General features: G+C 46.4%; 2 protein-coding genes and 1 long non-coding RNA gene across 8 annotated transcripts in view; 2 read left to right on the top strand and 1 right to left on the bottom strand.

The window, feature by feature from the left end:
* The first annotated feature begins 108 nt into the window (after positions 1-108).
* On the top strand, positions 109-14,784 carry CISD1 (CDGSH iron sulfur domain 1). 2 transcript variants are annotated; one of them, XM_074592258.1, is made up of 3 exons: positions 109-249; positions 6,186-6,391; positions 11,823-14,784. In XM_074592258.1, exons 1-3 carry the CDS (start codon positions 180-182, stop codon positions 11,910-11,912), a joined length of 366 nt encoding a protein of 121 aa, XP_074448359.1. In that variant the 5' UTR covers positions 109-179; the 3' UTR covers positions 11,913-14,784. The 2 variants fall into 2 exon arrangements, with proteins under 2 accessions (XP_074448359.1, XP_074448358.1); XM_074592257.1 differs by lacking the exon at positions 109-249 and adding an exon at positions 5,420-5,798.
* A 1,952-nt stretch (positions 14,785-16,736) lies between these two features.
* On the bottom strand, positions 16,737-22,501 carry LOC141745100 (uncharacterized). Of its 4 annotated transcripts, none has more exons than XR_012587674.1 (4): positions 22,121-22,501; positions 21,829-21,880; positions 20,273-20,411; positions 16,737-18,516 (listed from the first exon to the last, which is right to left on the bottom strand). It is a non-coding gene; the product is annotated as an uncharacterized LOC141745100 (long non-coding RNA). The 4 variants fall into 4 exon arrangements; XR_012587675.1 differs by having other exon boundaries at positions 16,737-18,413; XR_012587673.1 differs by lacking the exon at positions 16,737-18,516 and adding an exon at positions 19,506-20,094.
* Positions 22,502-22,674: 173 nt separating this feature from the next.
* Positions 22,675-23,628, top strand: part of IPMK (inositol polyphosphate multikinase) — a 46,172-nt gene continuing 45,218 nt past the window's right edge. For both annotated transcript variants that reach the window (XR_012587671.1, XM_074592249.1), the window contains exon 1: positions 22,675-22,918. Coding sequence is in view for 1 of the 2 variants with exons in the window: in XM_074592249.1 (XP_074448350.1) it covers positions 22,675-22,918 (244 nt within the window). In the remaining variant the exon portion in view is untranslated. The remainder of the gene's footprint in view (positions 22,919-23,628) is intronic.

Below are 23,628 nucleotides of genomic sequence, written 5' to 3'. Positions count from 1 at the left end.
CTCATCTAAATCATCTCCCCTCTTCCAGTTTAAACCAGTTCCCCCTCGTCCCATGGCTCCCCTCCCTGATCCACAGTCCCGTCAGAGGGTTAGAGTCCCTTTGGGGCGGGGAGGCCTCTGAGGGGCGGTCCCGGCCGCCATCTTGCGGGCGGTGGGGCTGTCTGTCCGGCGGCCGGCGCATGCGCGGAGCTGCGCGTGCCCTCTGCGCGGCGGGAGCCATGGGGCCGGGGCAGAACTCTGCCGTGCGGGGTAGGCGCGCGCCCGATGAGGGGCGCGGAGGGGCGGCGGCGGGCGCAGAGGGGGTGGCCGCGTGCACCCCGCGTGCCGGCGCGCGGGGAGGCGAGGGGGGAGCGCGCGCGCAGAGGAGGGGGCGCGGTTCCGCCCCGCCGGACCCCCGGGGACAAAATGGCGGCGGGGAGGCGGGCGCCCCCCAGGGCGGGCTGGAGACGGACGTAGGTAAAGTCGTCCTCCATAACCGGCTGGGGAGGGCGAGGGATCCCTGTCTGGCCCCGGGGACACGCACACACCCCCCTTCCCGGTGTGGCGTGGGCCGGCCCCCGGTGGGAGCGCTGAGCTCCGTGGCAGGCACTCAGGTGCGCTTCGGGCCTCGGAGCCGGCCCCCGCCACGTTTTACCGGCGGCGGGGGAACGGCCTGTTTCAGTGCTGCTTTATTAAAACACCGCTGGTTTATGTCTGCCTTTCCCCCCCGCCCCCCGGCTGCCGGGCTTTGTCTCTGTTCAGGCCCCGTACTTTATGTGAAGTCGCCGGGTGTAAATTTCACAAGAACCTGTAAATTTCTGGGGTTTTAACTTATCCTCAAAGCCCCGTGCCTTACAACAGGGATAACAGCGATACTTGTGCTGTGTAATGACTGACCTAAACCAATTGAAGTAGTGTTGTGTGGTTTAAATGCTGTTGGAATGGGATGGATGGAGGACAGAATGGAAAGTAGAATTATCCCGTTTCCTCTAAAAAATGAGCTTCACCTGCGTGGCTGTGGTTTTGTGGTTGCAAAGCTGTTCATGGTTTATGCTCTTAAGTCATGGGACTCCATCCAAATAGATTGGTTTTTTTGGGGTACGCTTCTGGTATAAAGGATGTTGGCAAAGGTATTGCTATGGTCTAAAATGGGTTATTGTGAAGGAAGGCTGCGCTTATGAAAATAATCAAACCAAAGCCCTGAGGATGACTTGATAATAGCTTGCAGCCAGGCTGCACTCCCAGGGGCAGCTTGCTGTCATTTATAAGCTTGCAAAAATTAGAACAGTTGCTATACACTAGGAATTGAAAAGAAAGCTTAATTTGTGGGGGAAGGAGAAGAGCATGCTGCTAATCGTACTGAAAATATCCTCCTTATCCTGGGAAAGCAAGGGAACAGCGTATGAGAGGAGTCTGGAGCATGCTTTGTTTAGGAGAAGGCGGCGTACAGTTAATGTGATTTCTGTCAAGATTAAACTTGATCAGCAACTGGCAGGTCACAGCTCTGTCTTCATCTCTGTGTGTGTCTCCGGCTGATGGATTTTGGAAATCGTACTAATGCCTTGTTTGCTATTGAACACTAGACACCAGAAACTTCCAATATTTTTGTGGGATTTAATTCCTGGTAGTAATTGGAGATGTAATTTCTTCTGTGCGTATTTATTGGTGTGCGTATGTGCCCAAAAGTTACCTTTTGGAAGGCAGCGAATAGCACAGGTAGTGCTTTTTTGTTGTGAGCAATGTGGTGGTTTGCAGGTGTGACCCCACACTGACCACAGATCTGATCACGGTAACCTGTCTTTTGCTGCTTATCGGCCAGATCTAACAGTCTTTCTCCCTCAGGCGGCCTCTTTACCTTATGGTTTTGGTTAAATTAAACCTGTCATCATCCCATTTCTTGTGGATGCTGTGAAGTGGCAGAAGTGACTTCATCTGCCTGACTGGTTGGCTTTTTAGGCTTTTTATTAGGCTTTCCGTGCAGCCAGTTATCCTGGACGACTCCTCAGTAAGCGAGTGTCACGTGTTTCTCCAGGCTTGGCCTGCAGAAAGGTGGCCTTTCATTGTGGGCAGTTACTGGACTGACATAAACAACTCTTGGACAATAATAAGCCTCTTTTCATTGGTAACCAAAGGGGGAGAACAATGCTTGAAAGTTATAAGCACTTCTGAAGACAAAAAAAATAAGGATTTTCATGTCTGGAGTTACTACTCTGTATCTGACTTTCCAATAACATGAACATTTTTTTAAGCAGCAGAGGTAACTTGAAAATTGCGTCTTAGGGCTGTCTTGGACTACTGTTGTAGGGGTGCAGCTATCCCCCATGTTGTTGTCAGTTCCTGGAAAGTAAATTGATATGTTTTGTAACGAGGATCATGTACTCATGGTGGAGCCAAAACCATCTCAGTTTCTTCATGTGCTTGTCAGTGCAGATGGTAAATGCATGTTCTTCCTGTAGATAAAATCTGAGCTCTCTGCTAGATCCTAAAAGTACCACTGTATCCTAGATCTGTAAACATACAGAGCAATTTTCTAGCTGTTTAGGGAGAGAAGGGAAGAGAAATGTTGTGATCCAAATTCCTTGTCCATTAGGATGTGTCCAAAGAATATAAAAGAAAATAAATTCCCACCATTGGGTTGTTGCTGTTCTCATCTTCTGATTATTTGTTTACTTCTGTGCACTGCCTGCTCTCCGGGGATTGCATTCTTTGGACTTCTGTTTCTTCCTTTCCATCTTTTTTCCCTTCTCTTCTCTCCTTTATGTGTTGATTTTTCTGGAGTTTTAGCCAAACCTTTTCCATCGTATAGTGCATATGACGTGGAAATAATTTTTCAGCCATTTTACAGAGGCCTGTGTAGTGTCTTGTCCTGTAGCAACTTGTAACATGGTGTTTTGGTATTATACCAGAATTAGGATTTGTTTAATAATCACTGAAAAGTTGCTCTCAGCGTTTGTATTTTAAAAAGAAATAAAAACCCTTGACATTCCACATCAATGTCACTCTGTTAACAGACGCCTCTTCAAGTAATACATGCGTGACCTTAAGAGTTTGGCAGCGAACTGTTGAATTGGCACCGGAGGCCTCTTGAAACAGCATTTAAAGTATTTAAAAACTTGTGAAAAGTGTTTTCCCTCCAGGTGCGGTTTTAATGGCTGACTTAGTTTGAAAGATGAAATGGGCATTCCAGCTCTTCCAAATCTGTTTGTGAAACAAAAACAACAGCTGACAACAAAACTTTTTACCTCTGAAACTTTGCAGGATGGTATCATAGTGAGAGAGAGAGTCCATTTGTTAAATTCAAATTGCTTTAATAAATTTACATTATGTTTATTAAGGGAATGCTGAAATTTAAAGAATAAACTGCTTTAAATGTTTGGATTTCATGTATTATTGGTTGATATAATTTTCCACGCTGATACAGCTCCAGAGAAGAGATGAAAAAAAGCTAATGCAGTAAAATAGACACTATAATCTACTATAAGGAAAAAATATATTACGCTGTTTGTATGTACACAATCTGCTTCTGTGTGTTGTAGATGAATCTGGCCCTCGGGAGAAGTAGTAGAGGCTCACTGAAATACAAGATGACAATTGCTTTAAATTAATGGTCTCTGCTTGTTGAGCTGGATGTGCTGTGCATGGGTATGTGGTAGGTGGCCCGAGGGATCTGGGTTAGCTGGAGGTGTGCAGGCCAGCTCTTCTGAATGTGCTGCAAGGCTGCTAAATTTTAGTACAGACTTTCCTGCTTGCTCTGTGAGTCGTAGAAGTATTTTTATCATCAGCATCTTGTCCTCTGCTGGTTTCTTAAGCTGACCTGGGCTTGGATAGGTGCAATAGGAGATCAGCTTCGTTAAGGTGCAGCACCTTAACGGGTGGCTCAGTTAGAGGAGTCATCCTTGATCCTCATTAAAGTCACCTTCCCCTTAGTTTCCTTAAGGGAATGGATACAGTCTGTTGCTCTTCCCTCGTCAGTTATTTTAAAAAAGGTGGTTAAGATTTGATCCATTGGCAACCCACGAGTTATTGGCTTGGACAGTCCTTGCAACTGCTGCTTTTCTGAAGTCCCTAGTATTGGCAGTTGCTTGGTTTTGCCTGCTGCTCTTGTAGCTGCACTTGACATTTCATCAGAAATCACTTTGAACTCGTCAGACCCAGCCTGTCCCTGAACTGGCTGGGTCCCTCCTCCCTGCTGCAGCCCTGACGGGCTTGGGGACACGTGTTCAAGCGAGAAGGGTAAGGGGTGCTGCAGACTCTCTGCAGTGGCTTTCCCTGGGAGAACCTGCAGCCTCTGATTTAAGCTGTGGCTGTTCTTTGGATTAGTTTGCGCTGTTTTGCTAAGTTAAAGCAGATTTTCACAGAATCCCTTCTTTAATTCATCTCCTCACTTCTTTACCCTGTTAAAATTAGTGCACTACTCTGGCTAGTTTGTAATGGGGAGATAAAGAGGTGAGAACTCGATGGATATAAACCACTGAATTCACAATGTGCTCTCTGGTGCTTTTATTGTTTTAAGGAGTTTGGGAGCAGGGAAACCTGCCCTAAATTCTTTGATGTTAAAGATGTTTTTCTGTATCTTAATATCACCCTGTTGTTACAGAGAGGGTTTGTCACTCAGTTGCAGGGGAGGTCTCAGTGTATGTTGGTCTATTCTGCTTCATTTACTAAGAAAATGAACTCTGAAGGATTTCTGCATCTTTATACTCCTTTAGTAAGAATCTAAAGGAGTGCCTGCCTTCCCTGGTCTTACAGCACTGCAGACACCGTACAAATTTTTGCCTAATTCCACATACTGCTGCATCCAGACCCTTGTGGATCAGCACTGTGCATGAGCTGCAATGTTTTAGTTCAGGAAAGGCCTTGGTATGGATTTTAGAAAGGGCTGTGGCGCCGGGCAGAAAACCTTCTGGATCCTTTTAGTGCAAGCTCACAGTGGCAATACAGCAAGTCAGTTGGCTGTGGAAAGTAGCAAGAACTAACAAAGGCTTTTTGTTTCATCTTAGCCTTTAATGTAGTAATGTCTCTTGCTCCAAAGATGCCATCTGGCTTGGCATCTTTGAAATCTGATGTAAACATGGAAGGGCAAGATAAAAATTCCCAACTGGAGACTGTTCTAGTTTTCTTAAGTTGTGTAAATGTGCTAAAACTTAAATTCCTGTTTGAATCATTTGTCTGTAGACAATGATTGTAGACAGATGACATACAGCTGAGCTCTGTATGTCCATGTTACGAGTACATGTGAGAGTAGAAGGCATAGCTAAAAAGCAAAGAAAGAGCAACCACTTGCTGTGCCGAGAGAAACAGCCGGGGCTGTTGCTGCAACCAGAATCTTTGGGCTGAAGTCCAGCATATTTTCACGAGGCAGAGAGAGAACAATAGAACCACAAAACACTAGGAAAACTCCTTGCAGAAAAGGAAACTATACTAAGTGAGCAAGACTGCAAAGATTTTGGAGATAACTAGAGGGAGAAAAGTGAGGATGAGATGTGGTGGAAAGAGGATTTTTTTAATGGAAGCTGTCTTTCAGAGAGTCATGACCTAATCCAGTTAAAATAAACTCATGCAGTTATTCTTAAATATAATCTTTTTGGATCCTTGTTCTTTCCTGTACACCACAGTAGGGATTTAATCTAAGCTGGCTTTTATTACTGGTGGTGGTATATTAAATAATTTCCCCATTGCCAAATACCTGTTAACTTTTTTTAGTTACAAGATGCATTCTGTTAAAAGCTGCTCAGTACCCATACCTTGGGGAGATCCTGCTTGGGTTGTTGGTGCTGGGCGTTCTTCAGTGACTGTCCTGCAACTGAAACAAACAACAGGTATTTTTTTTTTGCTGCTATAGGGTGTATTTATAGCTGGTTTGATGTGCTGAACTTAGAAACACTATACTACCTGTGTTGATATCAGAGGCTCCCAAATAAAAGGTTAAAAAAAAACCCCTAAACCCTGCTAGGTTAATCCTCACCCTCTTGTAGAAGGGACTGGGGTGAAGGGGAACTCTGATCAGTAGAAAGGAGTAGATTAACTAGGTAAGCGTCAGCAGAAAATACTCTTCTAAAGTACTGCGTAACTACTGCAGAACAAAAAGGTCTGCTGGAAAGTAAAGGTGTTGCAACAAGCATGAAGGCATTTACTGTTGAGTGTTAATAGGATGCCGTGGTCAGAAACTGACAGTCTTTCTTTTTTTTCCTTCTGTTCTGTTCTAGTTGAATGGATTGCTGCAGTCTCCTTAGCTGCTGGAGCAGCTGCTGTTGGGTATCTAGCTTACAAAAAGTTTCTCTCTAAAGACAAATGCTGCAAAGCAATGGTGAATCCCCATATCCAGAAGGATAACCCCAAGGTAGTCCATGCATTTGATATGGAAGATCTGGGAGACAAGGCTGTGTACTGTCGTTGTTGGAGATCTAAGAAGGTAAGAGAAGAATAAATGGTCCAGTTTTGTTCATGTGCATGCATCTTTCAGCAATACTATTTTCAAACTGCTTTATTTAGAGGAAGCTAACTTCTTTTCACCTAAACTATCCTGCAGTGAGATGTAGCATTTTTTTTAATCCATGAAACTATGTAAATTATGCTGTTACTCAGAGTAAAGCCTGCAGATCAGTGCTAATAGTGAACAAAATGTTTATGTAGCCCTGAAGAAGGAGATCCCTTAAAAGGAGAGCCACTGTATGGAGCGATTGGAGTCGTGACTGGCAGATACCATTTTGTGTGCTGGCTGTGCTAATACAGAGGCTTATTCAAAACTATTGGCATTAAGAGCTCAGGAACCACAGTCTGAGAGGACCTTAAACACCTTTTATGGGAGGAAGATGGAAGCTTACTCTGTCAGAAAGTACCTTGCTAACAGTTCGTGGTGTTAAGAAGACTTCGATTAAGAAGTCTGTTGATGTACTGGAGCTGGTGTCAAATTGTCACTTGCAATATCTGAGCCCGTCGTTAAATCTTGTAGACAGAGTGAGTGCAGAATTGGTTTGGGTAGAGCCTGACTTGCTCAGATGGTGTTATGGTGGTACTGCTGTTCTGTCCTGAATTTATTGTGGCACTGTTGTGTACTGTCGATAGATCCCTTTTGCCACGTGAATGAGTACAGCAGTGAATTGTTTCCAGTGGTGATGGAGGTAATCTAAAAAGAGGTCATTGTGGTTAAAAGCTTTTGAAGAATCTAGACAGATGGACTTAATGCATTTGTGCCTTAGCAACTCAAAGTAGTTATATGTCTAATCCTAAAGTAAAGCCAGTAAAATCATGATGGCATACTTTAAGCTTTTATTTTTGAGCAATTAAAAGTCTGGCCTAGACACTGGTCCAATTTACTTGCATATGAAGTTGGGTAGCCTCAATTGCCTGAAATTCATGATAGGCATGACACCTAGCCTTCCAATAACACGAAGATCAGATATAAACCTGAGGTAGAGATGTGCAACATTTGATGTAGCTGGAAAGTGTATAATTTATCTGTAGTAGTAGTTCTGGGATCTGTAATGAAAGAAGACAGATTGCATGAGTAGTCCTGTCCATTTACCACTGGTGCATATTTAAAAGCTGTTTCAGCAGTGAAGGTGCTAATGTGTGGAGACTGAAATAATACATGTCTTCAGAGCCAGATAACTGAGGCAAACAGCCTTGAAATCTAGCTCGTTCTCCATCAGTGAGCTGAATACTAGGTTTCTCAAGTCTTAGACGCTGGTCTAATTGGGCCCCACTCAACAGTTTTGCAGGTGCTGTAACTTTCGGTTCTTGCTGTTGTCAGATCTGACTTCAGTACGTTGCAGGTTAAAATAACTCGGGAAGTTACACGTTTGTAGCTCTATTTGGTTTAACACTAAAACACTACTGAGGATTAAACAGCATGATGACTTAAATCTGAAATAGTCCTGTGGAGATGGGCTTGTCTTTGCTCTGCCCAGAGTCTGAACTGAAAAAATTCCCCACCCCACCATTGCCCCAGTGTGCTCCATGGACTAAGTTACATAGTTATGATTATACAACAGGGAAGTGTGTACATTTAAACACAGTGCTGGTGGCTGTACAGCATGCAGGTATCAGGCATGTGTATAGCAGCATTGCTGCTAAATCTTTGTGGTGAGTCTCATCTGACAGCCAGAATCCAGCGTTAGAAGCTGCCATGAGGGCTAGAGCTTCAGAAAAGAAAAAAGGGGAGGAGAAAGGCTTCTCTAAGTAGCTGCACTTTGTTTTAAAATCTGAATTTGGCTTTACCTCAGGTTGAAATTGTGTAGGCACCTCCTTCAGTGCCTCTTGGTGCGGAAAAAGAAAAAAAAAAAAGCAAACCCCACACCAAAAAATGCTAATTTGAACCATGGTGTGGTGTTTGTACTTTCTGCTTGCTACTCTGTTTTCTAAACAGAGATGGAAGATAGTGTTGGGGTTTAGGGGTTGCATTGCAACTCCTGCCAGTATTCTAGCTATTGTTTGATACTATCTTTTTTGCATGAAATAAAAATCTTATGTACGTTTTGGCATATATTGAAGGGGTGTTGTCAGTTCAGGAACATACTGTCCTACTGAGTTAGAGCTCTGTAATTGCACACTAAAAGGAAGTAGATGGGGCTACCTTATAATGAGTCTGTTATTAGAACTCTGACCTGAAAGTCTTGTAAAGGCATTAAGGAGGTCAGTGGAAAATTTTGAAGGCATTTGTTTTCTTTTACTGATGGTTAATAATGGGTATTTTAATCAGCACATTGTGCTTCAAAGACTACAGTTTCCAGTTTTGCTGCCTTCCTCTTGTCCTGATCGGTTGGCCTTGTATGGTGGGTAGCATAATCTTTCAGAGGGTGTGCGTGCTTCTTCTCGTGTTCAGTTATTGCCAAGCAGTAATAAAATACAGAGACACTTCTTCATCATTCTCACATGCTTGTCATCTTTGGAAGTAGTTAGCTGGCATTATCTGTTTCTTACAGTTCTCAAACTAAGATCCTGTTAAAATTTGTAAGGCAATGTTTATATGATGGCAAAATGATAGAATGTGTGTGCTTCCAATGCCGGGAATTACAATTACTTCAAAAACAGTAAGTACCTGCTGTGTTTTTGTTAAATAAATGGCCCATGGGGATCTCTATTCCATATACAGATTAGAAGAAATACCTTCTTGTATGATTGTGTGAGCGCTTCTCATCAGATTTAGCCTCATCTGAGGCTGTTAATAGACCCAGTAGCCTTATGAACCATAGGATATTACGGTGTGCAGGCACTACAGCTAACTTCCCATGGTGTTCCTCCTGTATAGGGAAGAACTGAAGAGTTGGACTATACCGGTGTCACTTGGAGTAACTCTAAAAAAAAAAAAAAGCAGTATTATTTTCAGATGGTTCTTTTTTTCTGAAATAGCATACTTCAAAGGCTCTTTTTGTTTGTGTTGGCCAAAGTCTTTGTGGAGTGCATGTGTTTAAAAAAAAACACACATGATATCTTCAAATAAGTCTGTCTTGGGATGTAATTATCTGTTGAAGTAGGTGGTACGTAGTTCTTTAAATGGCCCTGTCCTATTTAGTGTTGTGCTCTGCAGGCACTTCATAGCACTGCTTGTCAAGTCTTGTGGCAAAAACAAGCGTACAAATTTACCAGTGTAGAGGCAAGAATTTTGTCTTAAACCCAGACTGTAATTAGTCTAAAGTAGAACATGTGTTTTCTTACTCTTCTGCATTTTTAAGTGTGTGAGCTGGGGCGGGGGGGAAGTGCTTCCAGAGAAGTATTAGTCCCCAGGCTGCGGGTCAAGGAATACTGCTGCAGAACATCAGAAAAAAATAGGGGCAGAGAATCTAAACCTGTTCAGTGTCAAGGGAAATGGGCTGAGCTGTCCAGATCACTGCACAGTTCCCTCAGGGGCTTTGGCTGCTATTGCTATCCTGCTTTATCTTAATCAAGGATGAACATGTGTCAGGCCCAGGATCCACCTATTCAGTATCTAGTCTTCAAGGTGACCAAGTGGGTGCTCTGGAAAAGTGCTGTTGGCTTTTTTCTTTTTTTTTTTTTTTCCTGAGAAGCTCAAGTCTAGTGTCCCAGCGTCTGGGAGCCACTGGTTCCGAGATGAGCTGACCTAGAGGATGAGTTCAGAGCAGTCAGTTGGTAGCTGTTAAAGACGTCTCCATGCTCTCTGAAGCCTATGAATCCCACCTTTTTTGTCACTTTCAAACTTGAAGTGATAATGTTACTGTAGCTGAACTGTGGGCTTGTCTCCTTGGGGCATGATGATAATGCGTGACTGAAGCCGGGTCAACACTTCTGTGAAGACCAGTGGACTGTGGTGTTGCATGGAAAAACAACTGGCCTGGGAACATCTGGTTGGAAGCTGGTCGGTGTCCCATGAACATACGTTCTTGTTTGCTCAGACTTTTTCCAAGTATCTGTCAGTACCTACTCATTGAGTCACAAATGACTGATGTGATGATGAAGTTCCTGCATGAATCAGCTTATCCCAGTGTTCTCCAAATTCAGGGTTTCTTTATTCAGAAACATCACCTGCCATTTATAGCGTGGGTTTTGACATTTTGTATCTGAAAAACAAAAAAACCCCACCTCATCTCTCCCTGCAGGGCATGTGGATTTATTTTTAGAGCTCTGAAAATTTTTTTTCGCAAGCATATTGTCTTCATTATGTTGTTTTCATGCAGTACTTTGAAATCTTTTATTCTAACTAACGGGCGATAGGGTGTTAATTTTTTTTTTTTTTTCAAGGGCTGTGACTGAGGCATGAACATCAGGATGAGCGGAGTGTCAAAGACTGTTTGATTGTGACTGTACTGTGAGGGAATATTGCTCTTGCAAAGGCAAAAGCTGAGTAATGCCCAACTTTGATTCCCATTACTTCTAAGCAAACAAAATAGTAACTGAATGCAAAATACTGGTGTGTGATTTCTGTGATCATCTCCAGAGTTTCCTCTGCAGAGGAGGGAGAGCCCTGAAAACACATCCTTGAGAAGTGATGGAATCTAACATTACTCTTGTTGCTTCACAGAATGTCCCTTGGCGCTTGCGTGTGAATAGAGCTGCCCAGGAGCAGAGTGGTATGTCTGGTCTGGGACCTGGGCGGATGCAGCTGGCTAAAGGAATCCCCATGGATCTTGCTCTGACCAGGCTGTTCTAGGGTTCTTTTTTTATGGAAAAAACATTTCTTCAAATTACTTCCTCAGTGCTACCTTTGAGAAGCCTTTGATGAATAGCCATGTCAGTTGGAAGCGCAGTTCATTTCCATTAGCAGGTCAAAATCCTAATGTGGAAGCCAGCTTGCGCAAGGGGACCTTTTGTGTCAATAAGATAAGATAGCTGCATCAGGACAGAGCAAAGGTGGCTTGCAACTCCAGCTGTTTGGAGGCAGGACTAATGTGTAGGTGTGTCTCTTAAGAGACAAGCTAGGGAAACTCCTTTTTCGCATCATGTGCTACAGAAAACCAGGAAAAAAATTCAACTAAGGATCTCCTCCTGTTTCTCTTCCTTACCCCGTTTATCTTCGCCTTGCACTCAACTCTGGTTGTTGCCTGGGAAAACAGTGTGGGGCAAGGTTGAGAGCACGATACTCCAGGTAGGTTACAGTTGAAGGTCAGCTTGGGCTGTGTTTTCCTCATGCTGGCCTGAGGCAGGAATACAAATAGAGTGGAGCTGAGTTGTTGCATTTTCATAACAAGCCTCTCGTCCACTTTGCACTCACGTGGACAACAACGAGTGTTCAGCCAAAACTCAGGGAGACCTGAGACACCAGCACAGAAGTTGTGGTCTGCGGTCATAGTGGATTTAATGAGAAGGCATTCTAATGAACTTTCAACCTAGGTTCCTAATTCTGACTCTGGATGTACTTTAGATGTGTTTATTCTCTCTTTTTTCAGTTCCCGCTGTGTGATGGCTCTCACACAAAGCACAACGAGGAAACTGGCGACAACGTTGGGCCTCTGATCATCAAGAGGAAGGAGGCGTAGAGTGGACAGTAGACGCTACAAAATGAATGTCTGACAAATACTCTGCTCACTTGTAATTGGGGGGAAAAAACCACAAATTCTTTGTCATGTCACTGAAGACTTTCCAGTGTAGTATATACACCAGGCTTCAGCATGTGTATTTTCTCTGGTGCTTGTCTTGTTTTAATCACTACAATGCGTAATTTACTAAATAGTCATGGTTTAAATTTTTTGTCCTGTAAAGTGTGTGTACCCTCTCATCGAGTATGAAACTAAAAGGACGCACAGAATGTACTTCATCAGAAAATAGGTATTAAATTATTTTCAAATATATGTGTACTACTCTGAGGCTATTCAGTAGAACGTGTTTTGAAAAGGTAGATCCTAAAATCCTGGAGGGGTTCTAAAGTCAAAGATCTGGATAGACTTCTATGTAAAAGGCAGCAGCAGGAGAGAAACCACAGTGCCAAAATGCAGCTTAACCTCTGGTTATGCTGCATTTTCTGCAGGTGTCACGTTTCGCCTATTACGCTACTGTTCCATGTGGCTTCTGTAGAAGAAGAAATTCAAAATCGCTAACTATGAACAGACGACATAAAAGGCATATAGCAAGATGGGGCTAAAGGGCAACTTTACCTTTGATTTTACAGCAGTGTTGAAACTTGACCCTACTACCGTATGGTATCAAGAACATACTACCGGAACTGCAGGCCTGTATTTAGAGTAGGATTAGGAGGATGGTCTCTGCAAGAGCTTTCTTAATAGACAAGTGGAATGATACCAAGTGCTCAAAGACTGATGGGCAGGGGGTGGCAGAGTTGTCTTTGCTGCTAGAAAGCCTTAGTTTTACCTGCAGTCTCTGGCAGTGAAGCGAACTTCCCCAGACCATGGGACAGTGGGGGGGGCTATGCTGATTTATTCCAGGAGCTAAAATAAGAACTAGAACCCCACCCATTATTACTGTCTGCTTCATCATTGCTCTGGCTGGTTCCGGAGGACTCCTCCTGCTGTGGAGGGAGGCAGCACACCTTTCTTACTAAGTGGCCTTAGGCTCTATGTGTCTTAAATAACTCCTGCCTCCCTGGGCTAACTGTTAATGTGGTTCAGCTAATTTCACCAAAAGAACTGACATGGACAAGGCAAGGCTTTGGCGACAGCTAGAAAGGAGGGGGAAAGGAAGGATAAGACAAGGGGAGCTCTTGCCCTCCTTTTGTATGGCACTTGTCTGCCTTGTCTGACACAGTTGCATTAATGGCTATCATGTTGGTTTCCTTAAATTAAATAGCTTTGATTTATTAACATGCAAGTGACCACAAAGCAAAACCCAAAGAGTGGGGTCGCAGAGGGCATTTTTGTATTAAACCCAATCCCATTAGTGTAATTGCAGCCTGTGTGAGATTGAGCTCTCAGTGTCCTGGGACAGAGAGACTACCTCAGAGCTAGAAGAAAGGCCTTTTCAAGATGCTGACATTTTAACCTGGACCCTTAAGGATTCTTCCAAATGATTGGGGCAGTAGAGGGGTTATTTTAATTACTTTTTTTTTAAAGGTGTGGTTGGTACGACTGGTTAAGATTGAAGAAAATGTTTTGTATCTTCTTGATGTGAGACTTTTGTAGGCGGAGGCCTTAGCTGCCTGGTCTGAACTTTGGCAGAAGGCACAAAAAGTAGGGAAGGTGTCACAGAGAAAGGGTTTGCAGGTGGAATGCTATTGTCTGTGAGAGACCTCTGCTTGTAAGAAGTTGCAGTCAAATACACTTAGTTTCTATCTTTTCTTCCTGTCTTGACTGTAAAGGTACTTGATATTTTTTACTTGCCCGAGTACTGATACATATGGAAAGTTGTTTTAACCTTAACCTGTCAAATACATTGTTTTTATCCCAAAGTTATTTCTGTATTATTAGACTATGACACCGGGTATTTCTGTATTTTTGTCAAATACACATTAGAGCTCATCTTAATCTCGAGGTTGTAACACCTGTGTTATCTCGTGGGTGTGCTGTTTCTTTCAGGGGAGAGTTACGCTGCGAGTAGCGCTGTACACCAATGCTGCTGTAATCATAAACCTGTGTCTGGACCGGCTTTTCCTTCTGAGCCATCTTTTCCTGTTAGCAGCAAAGCCTGGCGGCTCTTGAAGGAATAAAAGTTGACTGAAAGCTGCATTAATGTTCTGAGAGATGAAGTCGTGAAGTTTCAAATGAGTCTCCTGAGTAATAAAACTGTTTCCTGGAGTTTGGGCATGAGGGAAGTGGGCTCCACGAGGAGTTTTTCTTCCTGGGAAGCAAGGATGTGCAGGCAGAGTCTTTGCTGATTTACGTCCTGGTGAGTTTGTTTCGGACAAATGTCGCATTTATAAATGTTGGCACAAAGTGGTTAAATTTTATTTTGATGTATGTACAGTTTTCTGTACCGTACCTAAAAGTTCCTGTTACTGATGTATGTGAGCAGCTGTTTGAACGTGATAATGAAGAGAGATACTTGAATTTGAGTAAACAACCTTGCCAGCATCACAGAGAACACTTCATTTTTGTTTCCTTAGTACCATAACAGGTTATCGTGTTCTGATAGTCTGAGTGCTTGCCTGCTCCAGTGTTTTCCAAAACCTCTGTTTTTTAGTGCTTTCCTCAAATAATCTCTAGAATATGAATAATGTCTAGAATATGAAGTGAATTGGTTTGGGTTTTTTTGCCAGGTTTTAACCGTAAAGAAATTCTGCAAATGTACAATTTTCACATCACACTGAAAACTCCTACATGAAAATGTGGTTCAAATCCTTCATATCAAAGCTGTGAGAGATTCCTGTCCCAGAGTAAAACTGTATTTTTGTTATGTATTTTTCACCATGTAAGTGTTCATTAGGAAGGTGAACAAATTAAAGCACTGATTCTTCAGTAATTGAGTGTGACTCATCAAAATAGTCTGATGAGGTGGCTGTGAGTGACAGGTATTTTCTGCACGTTTAATTTGAGCACTGTTAATCTAATGGGTAATTTCAAATGGTGGGAGGCCAGCGCTGCAATCACATGCTGGTCCACTAGGAGGAAACAAACACTGTGCAATGGGTGCTCCTTGCTGTGGGCAATTTTTTTATGCATGCATGTATTTATGTATTTTTTTTCCCAGCAGCACTGCTTTCTGTCTGGGACGAGGCATCTAGAAGCGCTACTGGGACTAAGCAGCTTTTCATGCACTTTGAGTCTAGGATTTGTATTGCCAGTTCCCCAACAGCCAGCAGCAGAGCTGACCGTGGCCCTCCTGGTCCTGGTAAAATTTTCACCATATTGTTGCAGTTTGGATCTTTTTCTGGGGTCTGTAAAATTTATTTTGTACAGTTGCACAGCAGTGGGACTGGGATTTTCCTTTTAAGCGTGATACAGCTGGATAAAGACGTGGAAACGTGAGTCACTGCTGTATCACAGTCAGTCACTCCAGTAAGGGAAGAACATTTTATAATACCAGGAAGGATAAGAACGTAGGCGTGAAACTAAACATTGGTATTGCAAAGAAACCTCTCTAGCCGTCCTGAGCATGGAAGCCTCTCTGCAAATTTGGCTTTTGTTTCAACCCCTGAAGCTTCAAGGCTGACAAAACCCATACGGGGCCCCAGCTGGGTTCGGTGTAAGAGCATGACCCCCCATAGCGTGTGGGCGGAGAGGGGATGCCCTGACACGGTGCCAGCGGCCTGAGTTTATCGGTGCTCAGTGCGGTCAGAGCATTTCACACTGACATGCTGAGAAGACGAAATGCCTTTTCCATCGTCTCTGGTGCACCTGAAGCCCAGCAGCGTCGAATACCCCTTCCCCCAGTTGCTTTGTGCACCCAGGCTTGTTCTGCCCTGGTTTTCCCGCATGGGTAAGTGGCTTTTCTGCACCAACAGAAGAATGATCGTTTTCCTAGAGCCATTGCTAATTTAGGATGGGTACCGGGGGCTGCTGCTTGTTTCTTCTGTAGCAGTGTTGTAGCTGTGGTGCTTAGTGCTTTTCTCGGGCAGGATGATTCCCAGGCTGCCTAATGCCGAGGGGAGCTGAATAAAAACTAAATAACAAAAATAAATAAATCAAACGTGCGGAGAGAAACAAGAAGGGGGGAAAAAAGAAGAAATAAAATGGCAGATGGGAGGAGAGCATAAGCTGGAAGAGAAGATGTAACACTGCTAGGTGGTAGCAAAAGGGATAAATCAAAGCGCTGAAAATGATACATTGCATTTCATCATACCTCTTAATAGAGCAAAGCATAAGATGTACAAAGTGGCTGTTGATTAGCTTCTGGGACTAAGCGGTTCTATTAGCCAAAAACAGACCCTGTAGAGCCGAGGGGGTTACGTGCCTGGAGCAGACATCCAGACATCTATTACTGTGGGTTTTCCTCCTCAACTGTTTGTGAATCCTGCAGTACTGCGCAAAAAGCAACATAGGCTTGTGCCGTGGGTCCCCTGTCAGCAGGCTAATGCTCCTCCACGCCCACCTTGGTGAAGTGTTTCATTAGATGTGCACTTATAATAAATAGAAGAAGGATTTATGGCTGTGCTCTCTGAAGTTGGGAAAATCACTGGGTTTACACAACTGTAGCGGAGCAAAATTCAGTCCACGTTTCTCACCTGCGGTTCGGACTGGTAAGAAAGGATTTATCGGGGTTCCCAAGCAACTTCTGTCTTCGATACATCACAGTTGCATATGCCTCACGTAAGCACAGAGAGATTGTTTCTGGTGCTATTTTTTCCCTAGCTGCAGACAGAACCATCCCTCCTCTCTGATTTGACATTGTACTGCCCTTAATCTGCTCCACTCTGCATCCTTTTTTGTCGCGCAGACTGCAGTTTTCTTTTGGTGTTTTTGAATGCATGGCACATTTATTAAAAAAAAAAAAAAAAAGTGCCTTCTGCTCTCTGGGAGAAGCCTGTGCAGAAACGGGGAGCTTCTTCAGCGTGCCAGAAATCATAGCTTTAATGTGCGAAGCACTCAAAATTCAGCACACTGCAAGGATCTGTGCAGTAGCTGGAATGTTTGTGCCGTTCAGTCAAGTCAGCTTGCAACGGAAAGGCAGCAAAATGAATAAGGTCACCGAGTGCGTAACTTTTCTCAAATACTTTTCTGCAGCTGGCAAATATCACCATACATGGCTACGATGTGGTCAAGACGCACTGTCTGTTCACCACTGGGACTCTTGCTCGAGACTCAGATACTGAAACAACAGCCAGAACAGACATTCACTTCAGCAATTATTAAATTTGTTGTTCTTTTCAAATGGTGGGATCTTGCTCTTTCAATCTCATTCTTGGCTCCAACACCTGGGTGTCTTAAATTACTTTTTAAGAGTTGAAATTCTGTTGCTTTGCAGAAAAAGCCCAGGAATGGAATACCATTTAACAGAAGAGACTTCTTAAAATGCCAGTTGGCAGTGGGTTTAGTCAATAAATAGGTGTTTGATTTTACTGCAGGTGGAGGCAATGTAAGTGGACTCTAGGGAAAGACAAAGAGGCATTTTAAATAAGCCTCTTTGCGTGTTAATCATCTTAAATCAAGTACCGGGGTTACCCTAAAGCATTAGGATATGACTGGTAAAATGCCATCATATGTTTGTAAACCCTGAACAGCCCCCAGACAGAGATACAACACCGTACTTTGAAAATCTTTGTTTAGAAGGACAAAGGGAATAATCCTTATCTACCTGCAAGACAGGAGATGGTACTAAAGACTTTGCTCTAATGCCTGTTTCCAAAAGAAGCACAACTTGCCCAAGGATGTCAAAGCACACACATCTCTCATTGTCCTTTTCTAGGGCTGGAGGCAGCTAAAATACATTTCATTTATTCAGGCTCCCCACAAATCGTGGTTTAATTACATCTTCTGCACCGATTAATTAACGGCATGTTCCTATTCTCCGTGAGAGACCAGGCGTGGAAGCTGGACTCAATACGTGGCGTGCTGAGGCTACGCGTAGCAGCAAAATGACGCCTTTTGTTGTCTTCTCAATGCTCTTCCTGATGTTGCCCAATGTTTTGTCGGCTGCTGTTGGCTGCAGAGGCACACTGGGCCGATGATCTCAGACAACTGTCAACAGTGACTTCAGGATGTCTTTCCTGGCCTGTGACAGCCAGTTCCAGGATCAGCATCAAGGAGCTTTGGTTTGGATGAGTTTCCTCTACATGTGGATAAACCTTACGTTTACCCACACTGAAGCTCCCATGCCAACACTGTGCTTTTTGTTCAGTTTTGTGAGATTCTGCAGGATTTCTTTGCCACTGGTGTGGCACTTGACTGCCCTAAGGAGGTCATGGGCATCCGCAGACCTGGAGACTTGGTGCACGCTTCCTTTTGCAGGTCATGAATGAAGATGTTGAATAAAACCAGTCTGAGCACGAACCCACTGCTGCCTCCTCTCCACCCCGAGGTTCTGTTTGTAGAAAAGGTGATCCAGAAAATACCTCACAGTCATTTTTGAAACCTACTGTATTATCTCCAGGGAGCGTGGGTTGGCTTTTGACACTGTCCCTTTGTTTTCATCCTGGAAAACCCCAGATGCACCTGGTTGCCAGGGAGGAGAGTAGTGTCACAGAGTTTGCATCAGTCAGAGCCAAGTAAAATATTAATCATTGTGGTACCTGATGCCGCAGTGACAAGGCAATAGCTAGGAAAGAAATGGATGGCAGCACCATTGAGTTTTACAGCTACAACAAACAAAGGCAGCTTAGATTTTCCTTTACTTAACAAGAACAAAAAAAGACAGCACAAATAGAGGCTGGGCAGAGAATGGATGGAGAGCAGCCCTGAGGAGAGGAACTTGGGGGGTCTCAGTTGATGAGAAGCTCAACATGAGGCAGCAATGTGTGCTGCAGCCCAGAAAGCCAACTGCATCCTGGGCTACATCCCCAGCAGCGTGGGCAGCAGGGCGAGTGGGCAGATTCTCCCCTTCTACTCTACTCTGCTCTGTGGAGACGCCCCTGCAGTGCTGCCTCCAGCTCTGGGGCACCAACAGCAGAAGGACATGGAGCTGTTGGAGCGGGGCCAGAGGAGGCCCCAGAGATGCTGTGAGGGCTGGAGCCCCTCTGCTATGAGGACAGGTTGAGAGCTGGGAGCGTTCAGCCTGGAGAAGAGAAGGCTCCAGGGAGACTTTAGAGCCCTTTCCCATCCCTAAAGGGGCTCCAGAAAAGCTGGGGAGGGACTCTGGAACAGGGAGGGGAGCCATAGGATGAGCGGGAATGGTTTTAAACTTGGAAGAGGGGAGATTTTGGTTAGATATAAGGAAGAAATTCTTTGCAGCGATGCTGGTGAGCCCCTGGCCAAGGTTGCCCAGAGAAGCTGTGGCTGCCCCATCCCTGGAGGTGTTCAAGGCCAGGTTGGATGGGGCTTGGAGCAGCCTGGTCTGGTGGGAGGTGTCCCTGCCCAGGGCAGGCGGTGGCACTGGATGGGCTTTAAGGTCCCTTCCAACCTAAGCCATTCTGTGATTCTATGAACTTCTGTGAATCTATCAAAGGATTAAAAGCCCTGAGCTATTTAAAGAGAGCGCTCTACAGCGGTCCTTCTGCTGCGAAACGGCGAGAAAAAAAGAACTGCAACACGGCTCCAACTTCCACACTGCTGTGACGACATCTGCTGTACCCCAAGTGACACGGATGGGCCCTCCTGCCCGCAGAAGCACTGCTGCAGGTGCTCTTTCTCACCCATCCAGCAAATTATTGGTTTCACCGATTGACATTTCTCATCAGGAGCACAAACGGTCCAGGTCAGCTCCACTGCAATCTGCCCGTCTGGCAGCAGCTATGCAAGCGCGGCCACCCGCTGCAGGAAGTGGCTCTGCGGGCAGCAGGATCCACATCTCCGGTACAGACCTAACGCAGAAGACATGGCTGCTGAGGCAGAGGAGCGGTATTTTTGGCGAGATGGGGAAGAAGCGTCTGGCTGTGAACCGTCCAAAGGGACAGCCAAAAATCCAGCGGTGCTTGCTGTCAGCATGCCTCTAGAATACCGATGTTTTGGCCAAGTCTCAGCCCCACTAATCTGTTTACCTAATGTCCCTCTGCACTTCCACTGAAGTATGAGCTTATTTCCTGTACTAAACCACCCTGCATCTCGCGGTTAGTTATTAACTAGCCGTTGTGTTTGAAAAAAGGGCTTTATTTCAGCAGAAAGCGGTATTTTTGTAATCCTCGCTCAGTTCGGGTGCGCTTTGCAATCTGCCAGTGAGACATCTTCTTGCAGCACGAAGCTGTTTGTGCAAAATAAATGAGTGTGTAATATCTATTGTTATTATAATATTGTTAGTGTTTACATTTTCGTCAGACCAAGTGAGGCAAGACTGTTTCCCAGCAAGAAGTAACCCAGAATTAAGCATAATTTTTTCAAATGTATTTTGTTGGGGGGCGGGGAGGGGGATTCCTACCCACCTGCCTCTTCTTCAGGAGCTGTTTGCAGCCTCTTTCGCTTTCTCTTCGAGTGCAGTTGCACAGCCTGGAGACAAGAAGTTTCCTTGGGAATCTCGCTGGTAGGTTCAGCTTTCAGTGCAGACTCTTGCAGTATCACACCCTGCGGAGAAATTCATTATTTGTCATTTCTGGTATTCTCTGGGTTTCGTTTGTTTTACTTCAGGAGAAGTTCCCAGATAAGATTAGTGAACTCTGTGTGCTGAAGCGTTGAGGGTGGAATGAGTGAGCGGAAGACAGTCTCGCGTCACTTGATTTCTATATGCATAAATCTGAATAAAGCAAATATCAGGGAAAAGGAAATAGTGTTTACTTATTCCAATTACTCATGCTTTCGTATTTCTTTTCATCCCCTCCAGGTCCACTTCTGTTAGCTCCAAGGATATCTAGAAGCTATTAGTTCAGGACTTGGTACTTGAATAGCCTCTAAATTGCACTTTTTTGCTTTTTAATTCCATTTTTTTTTCCCATGAAGACTTCAGGCTCAGGTAGATCGCGGTGTTAAACAGGCACTCATGCAAGTCTGTGGTTTTTTTTAATCATGGCATTTTAATCATGTTTTTCTCTCTGCATTTAGAGCTGGATCAGACAGTCTCTCACATCTCTGCAGGGGGAAATATCTTTCCGCAAGGCTCAGGTTGGCATCCGAACCTTGCAGCAGCTGCCGCTGCCGAGACCAGGAGCTTTCTCACTGCCAGACACATACCACTTGTGCTTTTTTTTCACTCTACTCCTCATTAATTTTTTTGTGTGCAAGGGTTGGCCAATCTGTGGTTTTTCTCTCCTGCGTCAGTGCCCCCCGGGAAACTCCAGCATTGGGGAACCGAAGATAGGAGCTTACGCTTGCAACCATCTGACTCCTAATCTTTAGGGCTGGACAGTAATGAATGGTGAGGACATTCGGGAGGGAGGGATGTAACTTTTCTGACCAGCCTTGTTGCTTCAAAAAGGATCTCGCTGAGTTGCTACCACTGCCTTTGCCATCTTAACCAATTAAGAGAGTGAAACATTGTTCCATGGACAACGAACTAAGGAAACTCAGTTTGGACAGATTTATGTGCTATGCTCCTTCCTCTCACTTTTCAATACCCTCATTTTCCCTGTGACCTTCCTGTCCCTTTGATACTTTAATTTCCCCAGTAAATCCCCCAGACTGCCATCCAGTTCTCCCAAACACATGCCATGTCTCCCAACCATGGGATGGGGCACATAATAGCGAAGCTTGCCGCACTGCTCAACGCTGATTCCTGATGTATATCAGCCGATTTTTATAAAACCTGTGGGAACGTCACGTATCTGCTAAAATTCATTTTCCTATCTCCATTCTTGTTTTCCTGTTCCTGCATCCCACTAACACTAAACACGACTTGATACCGGTGGGTTCTGCAGACAAAGTGCACATCTAATATTCAGAGAGTTCCGCTGATTTTATAAAGGAAAGAAGCAGCCAAAAGAGAAGGCAGTAATTACAGGGTGACAAATATGCCCCAGAGGAAAGAAACGTTAATAAAGTCTCCTACCCAGGCGGTGGGCTCCGGGGTCCTGTGGGCAAAAGCAGGGCTCCTGCTCTCCCTGTGGGGGGTTAAAATTCGGATTAAAATTCGATGAATCCCTCACCCAGGGCCGGGACCTGCTGTCAGGCCAGGTGACCCCGCCTCGAATCCCAGACCAGCACCCACGGAGCATGGCCAGGCTCGTTTTTAGGCTGATTTGAAGGTCTTTTACCCATTTTAAAGGCCTGATACTATTTACATGCCTCGCTTTGCCCTCGCTTATCGTCCCTCCGACCCACTGGAGAGAAAAGAAACAAACCTCGGGGTGTCGGATGTAAAACCGAAGCGGGTTTGGGGCGTATTTCTGGTTTCCGAGGCCCGGCGGAGGCGGATGGGCCCCTGCCCGCCACCACACGCCCCTCACACCCCGGGGGGCCGGCGGCGGGGCGGGGATGCCCACGGGGGCGGGTGTCCCCGGCCCCTCCGCGGGTCGCGGCCGGCTCTGCGGGTGCGCCAGGCCCTGCTGCCTTCGCAGAACCCCGGCGCTGCCCGCCCCGGCCTCACCGGGGCGCCGGGCCCCGGTCGCGGCCTACCCCGGGGACCGCGCCTCGCCGGGCGGCGGCGACGGCGGCCCCCTCCCCGCCTCGGGCCGCGGCGGGGGCGGAGCCGCCTCCGGGGCGGGGCGGTGCCGGGGCCAGTCGCCGCCTCAGCGGCGCGGCGCGGTGCGGAGCGGTGTGGACGCGGGGTGATGGAGCCGTGGGCCCTCGCCGCCCGCGTCCCGGCACGCAGCGCTCGCTGAGGCCCGCCCGCCGCCGCCACAGTGCGGCCGTGCCCCGCCGTTCCCTTGCCTCCCGCCGCCGCCAACCCCGGGAAATGGCCACGGAGCCCCCGCGGCCGGCGCCGCCCGCGGCGGGACGCCCCGAGGGCGGGCGCGGGCGCTGCGCGGGCGGCGGGCGCCGCGAGGCGGAGGAGGCCGCGGCGGCCCAGCCGGCGCTCGGCGCTTCCCCGGGCCCCGCGGCGGCGGCGGCGGCGGCGGGGGGCCGGCGGCGGGGGCTGAACGGCTGCGTGCCGCTGTCGCACCAGGTGGCTGGGCACATGTACGGCAAGGATAAAGGCGGTGAGCGGCGGCGGGGCGCGGCGGTGGCGGCGGGGGGGAGCGCTGGGCCGGGCCGCCCGTGAGGGGGTTCTCCCCTCTCCCGCCCTCCAAACCCGGTTGTGGTGGGGCGGGTCTGGCTTCAGTTCTCACGTCCCGCTGGCGGCGGCCGGTAGCTCCGGTGGTGGCGGTGGGGGGTGTGGGTGAGAGGCGTGAGGGGCTGGCCGGCGGCGGCAGGGGGACATGGCACCTGAGGGGTCGGCCCCCGCCGCCTCCGCCTGCTGAGGTACCGGCACCTGCTGGCCCCCGGGCGCCGCTGGGCGCCGTGCTGGGGCCTGGTGGCCTCCCCGGGCGGGTCTGTGCCCTCTTCAGGGCTGGGGGGGTAGCGGAGGTCACCCGCTGTGAGGTGTCACCGCTACCGAATGGCTGGGGGTTTTGGTGTTTTTTTGTAAATGGTGACGGGGCGTCGGGAAGGGGCAGTTAATGGGTGCCTTTAAGCCAAAGGGACGCTGCGGTTCAGCTGCGTTGTAACAGGCAGCCTTTAAAAAAGCGGGAATTTAGGTAACAACGTGCCAGTACTCTCAGAGAGCATGTGTTGAAGCTATACCTTATCTAAAGGGAACCCCCAAACCAAAAACTGAAGGAAAACATTAGCAAGTGATTTTCCAACCTGGGGTCACCTCTTAGTTGCTTGTTTATTTGGTGGTAAGAGTAAGTTCAACCCAATGGCTTGT

This window comes from Larus michahellis, chromosome 6 (assembly GCF_964199755.1).
Source record: "Larus michahellis chromosome 6, bLarMic1.1, whole genome shotgun sequence".
In the NCBI taxonomy this organism is placed as follows: Eukaryota; Metazoa; Chordata; class Aves; order Charadriiformes; family Laridae; genus Larus; species Larus michahellis.
The sequence above is the reverse complement of the archived record's forward strand: the minus strand, read 5'-3'. Positions and strand labels throughout refer to the sequence as shown.